General features: G+C 38.3%; 1 protein-coding gene across 1 annotated transcript; it reads left to right on the forward strand.

Annotated features, from left to right (window-relative positions):
- Positions 1–3,520: 3,520 nt before the first annotated feature.
- LOC145469293 (uncharacterized) lies at positions 3,521–6,882 on the forward strand. Its single transcript, XM_081452975.1, has 3 exons — positions 3,521–3,716; positions 4,415–4,528; positions 5,653–6,882. The coding sequence occupies exons 1-3, from the start codon at positions 3,521–3,523 to the stop codon at positions 6,261–6,263; spliced, it is 921 nt and encodes a 306-aa protein (XP_081309101.1). The 3' UTR covers positions 6,264–6,882.
- The last annotated feature ends 4,668 nt before the right edge of the window (positions 6,883–11,550 follow it).

The following is an 11,550-nucleotide window of genomic DNA, read 5'->3' on the forward strand; positions in this document are numbered from 1 at the left end:
AATGTATAACTGATATGTGTTTTGTGCCGTTTAACATACACCTGTCACTGAAATGAGGTTATGGTGTTATGGTGTTTGCCATTTTGCCCTGGCCCAAGTTCGAAGGATGGACAAGGCTGTCCTCTGGACAGATCACTATTTATCCAGCGGATTTCAAAGTTTCTTTTCGTATTTTAGAAGTAGAACGAACAATACACTGGAGAGTGACTTATCCGATCCACCCTTTAAATATTAGCCTGAAGTATGGGACGTCAATTTTTCAGAGGAAATTATCTGACGATTTGCTTTCTTCTTTCTCAACGACACTCTTTCTTTTTTATAAATATATTTTATAAGAATATTGAGGCTGAAATTTGCGAAATTTTAAGAATATTTTTGGATCTTAGGCCTCGTCCACGCCACGCCGGAGAAATTTGAAAACACACCTTTTTTTACGGTTAGACCTGCCGTCCATACTAATCCGTCGCGAAAACGGGGCTTTTCGGTAACTCGCTTCAAACCGGAGGAACTTGAGACGCCGGCTTTGCGTTTTAGTGTGGACGAAAAACATTTTGAAAACGGAGCTTTTCGAAAACGATGATATGTTGTATTACAAAATAACTGCCTTATAACATACTCTCAACAAATATTTGTCTATACACCCAGACTACTATAAATCGTCGGTTGAAAAAGCAAAAGAAATTCATGACCGAAAATTTTACTGTACTTGGCCAGTTCCGTTTTTAGCTGTTTTAATTCGTTTCAGCAAAGTTTCAGGCAGGATTCAGAATACTGAAAGAAGAAAAACAAAAAGCGTAACACGACCTTTAACCCGACAAAGAGAACCAGAAGTACATGATGTCATTTATTGCCCACTTTACTTCCGGTGGTCTGGTAGTTTCGAGTACCGGAAGCTATATCATCTGTATAAACAGAAAAACTTCCTTTTTGATGAAGAACTGGGAATTTTGTTACAGTTCTGCAACCAGTTCTGGAACAGTGCGAGCAGAATGAAGTTAACTGGGCGTGGTTTCAGATATTCTGGGAATGTCGCTGAATTTTCCGGGAATTTTCACAAGCCTGATATTCTTTTGGGAACGGAGTTAAGAGAAAAGATGAGGCCTTACATGGAAATAATTCTTTTTTCCAAGGGACGATTTTTGAAACAATCAAGGTTAGTGAAAATAGACGTCTTATATTTGTACTCGACATTCGAACTCTTGAGCAAATGGTTTAATTCTGAACACAACCGCTGGTAAACTCGGCTCTAGGGAATAAAAGGGAATGTACAAGCAAAACAAATTATTGCCACGGCACGTAATCATTCATCAGACTCAAGCCAAAAAGTTTAATGGGTCGAAGGTACCTAAATTTGACAGCGAATGTAGATCATATATGCTGCATGGTTTTAAGAGGGCTGATAAAAGCATCTTTAACCGAGACCTACATTTCCTAGGTAATAACTGAGAACCCGCCGTCCCCAGCTCCCTCCTTTGTAGTTTAGCTGTCTTATTAATCGTAATCGTAATTTTCGCACAAAGCTCGGGTATGCAACTTGCTTTAGGAAATTACAGGAATGGTTGTTATCCTTGCACTGTTTCTGGTTGCTTTAAATATGTTAAACTGAGCTTGAAAGTATTTTTAGCTAAACGATAATTATCAATGATTTACATCTCACCATCTGCATGTTCCTAGTGCAATTAGTTAAGCTTAATACAAACGCATTATCTGTCAATATATATATATATATATATATATATATATATATATATATAGGCAATTGTGGAAAACGAGGACGGACAACTTCGAGCGAAAAAAATATATACAGTAAAAAATCTAAGAAATCTAAAAAAAGGTTTGAAAATTTAATAAAAATAAACGTTTCGGTATTTTACACGCGGGTCCCTTCACACTTTCGGCTGACTCGACGAATCGCGTTACTTTTTTGATATTAATCTTATTTGTATTATATTCGATTATTTATTCTTATTTGGTTTGTGTCTTTTGAGTTTTGTACCGCATTGTCATAGTATCTCGCTTAGTAATCACCGATTGTTTATCATTGGTTAATTTTTTCGTTTTCATGTGTTACCACGCCCTGTTATGTAATCATCTTTGTAATATGATGTCATTTTTTATACTGTAAACTTATTTAAGGTTATTGTAATTTATTATTCACTTGCACTGCAACTGATGAAGGTCTTTGACCGAAACGTTTATTTTTATTAAATTTTCAAACCTTTTTTTAGATTTCTTAGATTTTTTACTGTATATATTTTTTTCGCTCGAAGTTGTCCGTCCTCGTTTTCCACAATTGCCTACAAATTTCATTACTCGAGGTTTGGACTACGAATCCTTTTGGATCCTTCTGGCGCGTGGCATCCCTGTTGGCTCGAAGCATCTTAACTTTTTATATATATATATATATATATATATATATATATATATATATATATATATATATATATATATAATTTGCTATTTTTGAGGAAGTCAAATTAGTCCACCCTGTAACCAAACTAGCTCCAAACTGTAACAGACGAAGGACTTAAAGGACCACAGAGGGAACTAAAAAAGCTTACTCACTCCATGTGCATGCCTGAAGTCCTGATAAGTTGTAATATTACATATTTTAAATGGCTATAACAGGATGATATCGATGTATTTATTCTAGATGTGCACTGATACCTGCACTAAAGAGGAAGACTAACTACACGTGGGAAGGGGAACATATTAAAACAGTGTTCCGTTTGGCGTGCTCACGGCAGATTGATGATACAAAGGGCATTCAATCCGCGAGAGCTTGGAACAGGCTAAATAATTATAGAAAATAAGCGTTCTTATAAGAGCTCATGATTGATAATACACACAATACCTTAGGCTCCGGTTTTTTTGCAACTAGAGAATCGCTTATCTTTTAGCCCGGCATAAAATGTTGTATTAGAAAACGGATAAATTCTATAATAAGTGTTGACTAGACAAAAGGCGGGGCAGAGGACTGACTACAGAGGTATTTCAGATATTTGAATGAGTTTACTTATTTCATTCCTTTTAAAATAATTAAAAATAGATTATCTCAGTTGCTTTCCAAGAAGACCTAATGATACAGTTATATTCTCAGAAAAATTTAAAAAATCGTTTTCAAACTGTTATCAACTGTGTCACCCCGTCGGCGGTCTTGCTACATCGCCCAGCAGGGTTCGAAACTAGTTGCTGGTCGAAACACAGAATAGTTAAGCGAAAAAAAGCTACTTTCCTACTTTTTTTGGTTGCGGTACTGATCAAACCTACTCATATGAAGATTAGTGTTTCACAAAATTATATTTTTAGAAATTAATTAATGCTTTATCATGCAAGATAGCCATTCCAGGAAATTTTTTTACATGTTTAATGAGCCGAGCATAAAATTCCACAGGTGCCAAAGCCCACCTCTTTTACGGAGAAAAAACGGATGTTATAAGTCCCTATATAAGTGTCAAAATTTTCCGCTGTCCCTCCATAGGATCGATACCTCGGTTTTTCCACAGAGCGCGCGCCAATGATGATGAAGAATTCGGCAGCGGCAGCGGCAGCAGGCAATAAGAATGATAATGACGACGATGATGAGTCGCTTCTAGAAACAGATTTGCTTGGGGATCATGAAGTGTCCAATGGAAATATTGATAAGAATGACAAGCCAGGTGCTTTTATAGATTTGCTGGGCGATGATGATTTACTTCCACCAAAACATCAATCTGGTGAGTATGCATCTGTTTAACATGGTGCAGTACAAGTCCTGTTTTTGGGAGCACGGTGGCCTCATGGTTAGTGCACTCGACTCTGGATCAAACGGTCCGGTTTGAGCCCAGTCCGGGGACATTGTGTTGTGTTCTTGGGCGAGACCCTTTACTCTCACAGTGCCTCACTCCACCCAGGTGTATAAATGGGTAGCGGCGAATTTAATGCTGGGGGTAACCCTGCAATGGACTAGCATCCCATCCAGGGGGGAGTAGAAATACTCCTAGTCGCTTTGTCATAGGGGAAACTGGGTTAAGCTCTGGCCTGGTGGGCCGCTTGGCTCGTATGTAGATGTTCCTTTTTTTTTTACCAGTGCAATTGCTGTAGCTATTACAACTTTAAGTCTATGCTTCAGCTATTACAACTTTAAGTCTGTGCTTCAGGGCTGAGGTGCAGTGTTGCAGGGGTTTCCTTAAGGGCTGGGCAAATTGACCAGCTGTGAGGATTATTTTGCCTGCCTTGTTTGTCCATCTAGAGGAAAGTTCTTGTTATAAAGAGGTTCACTTTCACTGTGAAAACCAGTTACCCTTCTGCTGAAAAGATTAATAGACTAAGGCAAACAAGAAACAAGTGACTCACTTGTTGGTTATACATGTACACTAGCTTTGCTGGCTTTGTTGTTGCAAGGCATTTAAATGTTCTTGTTCTTGTATCACAGCTACAGATGACCTTCTTTCATCCTTTGAGAGTCCTCCAAACAGTAATGGTCTCAAAAGTCATGATTCAATCATGCCACCCAGCTATGAGGCAGCAAAGCAAATTCCAGCGTCTGGTATGTAATACATTAAACATGAAAGACTGTGTTTGACCACATTTCCAAGCACCGAGAAGAGAGTTGAAAATATGACACGTAGTGGAGTATCTTTGACCAACTTCAAGGTCTTTGGAAATGTGTCAAACACTATCTTGAATGTTTGATAAATCTTCTCGATTGAAACTAAAACTAAGGAGAAAGTGGAGGAACAAAATGGTGAAAATCTATGGTAATTAAGATCAGAGTTCCAAGCACTGTCACGGTCATGATTTCCTTTGTTTAAACTTGATGAATTATTAATGAGTTTGAGAGGTCATGATGCTAGAATCTTGAAATTACGATTTTAATAATACTAGAAATTAATTCTTACAGCAGAATAGACCTTTGATTTTTCGTATTTCTGTTATTAGACTGGAACTAGGTTGCAATGGAGGTTTGTCATTTGCATTTAATGTCATTTGCATTTGAAAAGACTCCCCACATTAGCTGCAATTGTGACCTTCTTCCATTCCAATACTAAGAGTACAAAAATGGTGTATTGAGAGGCTAGGATATTGTGAGTAACTCAGAATTATTTAAACAATGGAAATATTGTCTGACTACTATTTATATCACAACTACAAAGATCTCATGAATACCCAGATTACTGTGGCAAGAAATTTAACAATAAACAGTGATGCACTGTAGAAATTGAATACCATAAAATATGCGGTACTTCAACAGGCAAACTGTTGTTGTAATGATTTTCATGTAATTACTGACATTTTTGTTGCTAGTCAACCTTAGAGAGAAAGGTCTTTTCCCAAAAAAATATTTTAAGGCATGTAGAGTAAAATGGATAGAGTCTGCATAGGAGCCAGTTTCTGTAGCATGAAGCAACTAGGAGTATTTCTACTCACCCCTGCATGAGATGCTAGTCCATTGCAGGGTTACCCCCAGCATTAAGTTTGCCAGTACCCATTTATACACCTGAGTGGAGAGAGGTACTGTGAGAGTAAGGACACAAGACAATCTCCTTGGCCAGGGCTTGAATCTAGACCGCTCGATCTGTAGACGAATACACTAACAATGACGCCACCACACCTCCCACTTAGGATATGTAGGACCAGTCACTAAATAATATTGTTTTATTTTTGCCCAAGGTTCAGGTGAAACTAATCCATCAATGACAGCTGATGACTTGCTGTTCGGATCCCCGACCAGAGAGGACAGAGGAACAGAGAGCAAGTCAGACCTGGATATATTGAATGAGATCCTTGGCTCAAATGGCTCTTCTGCTATGCAAGGCGCAGAAAACGACAACAGTTTCAGCAAGACGTGGAAGGACATGTTTGGCGATGAGCCGCTTGAGACCGCTCAACCAACTCAGGAGCCGAACCAGTCGTGGTCTAAAGGAGGGACTAATTTTATGATGCCATCTGACCTCCTAAACAGCATGGCCAAGTTTGACCCATTCGGGGAGGTACCCTCAGGTGCCCCACCTCAGCAAAGCTCAGCCATGCCTTCAAAGTCATTAGGGCTGCTTAATACTCCACCAGCTGCAGGAGGTAAGCGTCCACATAATTCTGCGCCATCGCAAGCTAAACAGGCTCCAATTCTTCCAGGAAAGGGAAGTGAAAAGGGAAAAGCGAAAGGGAAAAAGGGTGCAGACATGTCCGCTTGGTTCAGCTTGTTTTCTGACTTGGATCCTCTGGCTAACCCTGACGCCATAGACAAACAGAACAAGAAGAGTGAAGAGGATAGACAATGCTGAATGAGACTTAAATTTAATCTTAGAATTAATTTATCTTGGACAGTTTTAAGACTTGCATTGTTGACCTCTATATTGTCAGATTTAGATTGTAGAGAATGGATACAGATGTAACTAAGGGCAAGGGCGATGGGTTTGCTGTCAATAATCATTGAAACCCTAATGCAATAAGCAGGTGTACTGTATATCACTGCTCACTGATGCACTATTATTTTGTTTTCTATGTTATGAAGACAATATCTGTACTGAGAAATTGGTCAGTGACAATATTTGTGCATGTTAAATTTTCTGGGGTTGTTCTTATCATGTAATCAGTATTTAAAAGACATAGCAACTAGCCAGTGTTATAAAAATGCAAATTGTAAGTGGACTTATAGTAAAAATAAATCCTCATAAAAATAAAACAGGTAAAAGGTGATATCAAAGTTATTGTAAGTTATTCAGGGTCACATATTGTTAAGTACGTTTTCTAAATGTGTCACATGTACATAATAGTCACGACTAAACTAGCCTGTGAACAGGCTCTGGCTAGACCGACTGCGGCTGGTAGGGCCGAGAAGGAACTCGCGGAGAGGGAAGTGACCGAGTGGCTGTTCACAGACTACAACTAAACCTTCTTAATACAGACACATTTACAGTTACAAGTGTAATGGATGTCTGCATTGTAGAGGTGTCTGTGTTATGAAAAGTCGTCGTGTTAAGCAAGGTCAGACTGCACTTCTTGAGAAGATATTTTTGTCATGTTTTGGGTGTGGACCCAAGGTTTCAACTAATATATCACTCGTGGATGCAAATTAATTGTCGTTATCATTTGGTTTGCTTTTGTGGCAGACAATTTAGAATCTTTATGGATATTGGGATGGCTTGTTCTTACGACCAGGAAAAAGATGTTTCCTCAACTGAATACACAAGTAGGGTGCATGGCCAGAAAATTCATGAGTTGGAAATAATTGTGTAAATATAATCAAATTACAAAAAATGCCATTGCCAAAAATAAGCAAGTTTACAAAGTTTGGTGATGTGTTAGATAATAAACAGTTTCTTAAGTTCCTGAGAGATTATAGATTGGAAAGTGACCAGCTGAGCGGGAGCAATGTCTATGTAAAATCTGGTGTGATGTATCTTCCCTATTTTGCTTTCCACAATTGAGTGTTTTTGCCTGGTTATAATCTCAAGCCTTGTCCTGTTCATCTTGGGAAGTACTAGTCAAAAAGGTGTTAAATTGTACAGCACTAGAATTTGAAATGTTCAAGCTTAAATATATAGGTAAAACTCTGAGTCGCAGTTGATGGCTAAAATCAATAAGTGCTTTAGCTTGCTAAGATTACTATACCAGCCATGTTTTTACAGGTAATTAAGTAAATTTTAGACTGGTATTGGCTTGACATTGGAAGCAAGCCGATACTTACTTTTGTCTGCATATATCTGAAATTGTTTTGAGTCAGGACAATTTTTCTTTTACACTGTAGTTTTGGTTATATATTTCGTTCAAGAAATTAATTTATATAAGTTAAAAGTTATTTAACTTAAAAGGGAAGAGGTTTCTCTTGTTGTAGGTTTAACGTTTGACAGTTTCACAGTTAAGATGTCTTCATAACCGTTGTCTCTGCAGTCACACAACGCTACGCCTTCAAGGAGGGTCGCGTGATGGGTGCGTTGCGTGACGACCCTGGTAACGGCCGTGAAAGCCTCGGGGGGAAAGCGACAGATTTGGGGTAATTGATCTTATTATGACTTGAATTCATGGAAGTAATAGTTTCAATAAACTAATGCAAAACAGTGCTGTGTAAGAACTTTACCTGAAGTCCCTTATCCCTCATCTCATATTTTACTGAACCTTGTTGAACTTTCTCCTCGCTGATAACTTGCCAGAGATAGCCTACGTAAGTTTGCCAGTTGAGGTTGAGATTAGTTGTTGCTATTTGGTAAAGCATAGAGACCAAAGAGCCGCGCCAATGTATAACTGATATGTGTTTTGTGCCGTTTAACATACACCTGTCACTGAAATGAGGTTATGGTGTTATGGTGTTTGCCATTTTGCCCTGGCCCGAGTTCGAAGGATGGACAAGGCTGTCCTCTGGACAGATCACTATTTATCCAGCGGATTTCAAAGTTTCTTTTCGTATTTTAGAAGTAGAACGAACAATACACTGGAGAGTGACTTATCCGATCCACCCTTTAAATATTAGCCTGAAGTATGGGACATCAATTTTTCAGAGGAAATTATCTGACGATTTGCTTTCTTCTTTCTCAACGACACTCTTTCTTTTTTATAAATACATTTTATAAGAATATCGAGGCTGAAATTTGCGAAATTTTAAGAATATTTTTGGATCTTAGGCCTCGTCCACACTACGCAGGAGAAATTTGAAAACACACCTTTTTTTACGGTTAGACCTGCCGTCCATACTAATCCGTCGCGAAAACGGAGCTTTTCGGTAACTCGCTTCAAACCGGAGGAACTTGAGACGCCGGCTTTGCGTTTTAGTGTGGACGAAAAACATTTTGAAAACGGAGCTTTTCGAAAACGATGATATGTTGTATTACAAAATAACTGTCTTATAACATACTCTCAACAAATATTTGTCTATACACCCAGACTACTATAAATCGTCGGTTGAAAAAGCAAAAGAAATTCATGACCGAAAATTTTACCGTACTTGGCCAGTTCCGTTTTTAGCTGTTTTAATTCGTTTCAGCAAAGTTTCAGGCAGGATTCAGAATACTGAAAGAAGAAAAACAAAAAGCGTAACACGACCTTTAACCCGACAAAGAGAACCAGAAGTACATGATGTCATTTATTGCCCACTTTACTTCCGGTGGTCTGGTAGTTTCGAGTACCGGAAGCTATATCATCTGTATAAACAGAAATACTTCCTTTTTGATGAAGAACTGGGAATTTTGTTACAGTTCTGCAACCAGTTCTGGAACAGTGCGAGCAGAATGAAGTTAACTGGGCGTGGTTTCAGATATTCTGGGAATGTCGCTGAATTTTCCGGGAATTTTCACAAGCCTGATATTCTTTTGGGAACGTAGTCAAGAGAAAAGATGAGGCCTTACATGGAAATAATTCTTTTTTCCAAGGGACGATTTTTGAAACAATCAAGGTTAGTGAAAATAGACGTCTTATATTTGTACTCGACATTCGAACTCTTGAGCAAATGGTTTAATTCTGAACACAACCGCTGGTAAACTCGGCTCTGGGGAATAAAAGGGAATGTACAAGCAAAACAAATTATTGCTACGGTACGTAATCATTCATCAGACTCAAGCCAAAAAGTTTAATGGGTCGAAGATACCTAAATTTGACAGCGAATGTGGATCATATATGCTGCATGGTTTCAAGAGGGCTGATAAAAGCATCTTTAACCGAGACCTACATTTCCTAGGTAATAACTGAGAACCCGCCGTCCCCAGCTCCCTCCTTTGTAGTTTAGCTGTCTTATTAATCGTAATCGTAATTTTCGCACAAAGCTCGGGTATGCAACTTGCTTTAGGAAATTACAGGAATGGTTGTTATCCTTGCACTGTTTCTGGTTGCTTTAAATATGTTAAACTGAGCTTGAAAGTATTTTTAGCTAAACGATAATTATCAATGATTTACATCTCGCCATCTGCATGTTCCTAGTGCAATTAGTTAAGCTTAATACAAACGCATTATCTGTCAATATATATATATATATATATATATATATATATATATAATTTGCTATTTTTGAGGAAGTCAAATTAGTCCACCCTGTAACCAAACTAGCTCCAAACTGTAACAGACGAAGGACTTAAAGGACCACAGAGGGAACTAAAAAAGCTTACTCACTCCATGTGCATGCCTGAAGTCCTGATAAGTTGTAATATTACATATTTTAAATGGCTATAACAGGATGATATCGATGTATTTATTCTAGATGTGCACTGATACCTGCACTAAAGAGGAAGACTAACTACACGTGGGAAGGGGAACATATCAAAACAGTGTTCCGTTTGGCGTGCTCACGGCAGATTGATGATACAAAGGGCATTCAATCCGCGAGAGCTTGGAACAGGCTAAATAATTATAGAAAATAAGCGTTCTTATAATAGCTCATGATTGATAATACACACAATACCTTAGGCTCCGGTTTTTTTGCAACTAGAGAATCGCTTATCTTTTAGCCCGGCATAAAATGTTGTATTAGAAAACGGATAAATTCTATAATAAGTGTTGACTAGACAAAAGGCGGGGCAGAGGACTGACTACAGAGGTATTTCAGATATTTGAATGAGTTTACTTATTTCATTCCTTTTAAAATAATTAAAAATAGATTATCTCAGTTGCTTTCCAAGAAGACCTAATGATACAGTTATATTCTCAGAAAAATTTAAAAAATCGTTTTCAAACTGTTATCAACTGTGTCACCCCATCGGCGGTCTTGCTACATCGCCCAGCAGGGTTCGAAACCAGTTGCTGGTCGAAACACAGAATAGTTAAGCGAAAAAAAGCTACTTTCCTACTTTTTTTGGTTGCGGCACTGATCAAACCTACTCATATGAAGATTAGTGTTTCACAAAATTATATTTTTAGAAATTAATTAATGCTTTATCATGCAAGATAGCCATTCCAGGAAATTTTTTTACATGTTTAATGAGCCGAGCATAAAATTCCACAGGTGCCAAAGCCCACCTCTTTTACGGAGAAAAAACGGATGTTATAAGTACCTATATAAGTGTCAAAATTTTCCGCTGGCCTTCCATAGGATCGATACCTCGGTTTTTCCACAGAGCGCGCGCCAATGATGATGCTATTTTATACTCTCGTCTTTATATCCCTTGCAAACGCTTGTGTCACTGGTTTGGTCCTCAAGCCCAACTGCACGGTGCAGACATTTTCTTGTCCTTGCGATCAGCGCAGGGGATTTGGAGCAACAGATCTTGGAAAAGTGAGTTTGACTAGTTGCGTGACCGATGGAAGCCATTCCAAAGACGCCTTGTGCTCGAGTGAACACATTAGAGCAAAATGTCACGAAATGCAAGGTTTGTAGCAAGATCATGCGTGATTTTTCGCACAACTCTTGTTCTTCTTCCTTTTTTAATCCTTCTAATAAGCTGCATGAATCCTGTGGGTTTAGTTCTACCTTCTAAATTGCACCTTGGTTCAACCTGTCTCTTCGACTGCTGTCTCTTGTTCGCAAACAAATTTGATTTTCCGCGAAACCTGTTTGCAAGAAAATCGTTGCCCAAACAATCAACAACTACTTTATGTGGCTATGCAATAACCTATGCAAATGTGATCATCTAATTTCTTGTAGAACAT

Source organism: Orbicella franksi, chromosome 15, assembly GCF_964199315.1.
Source record: "Orbicella franksi chromosome 15, jaOrbFran1.1, whole genome shotgun sequence".
NCBI classification, from domain to species: Eukaryota; Metazoa; Cnidaria; class Anthozoa; order Scleractinia; family Merulinidae; genus Orbicella; species Orbicella franksi.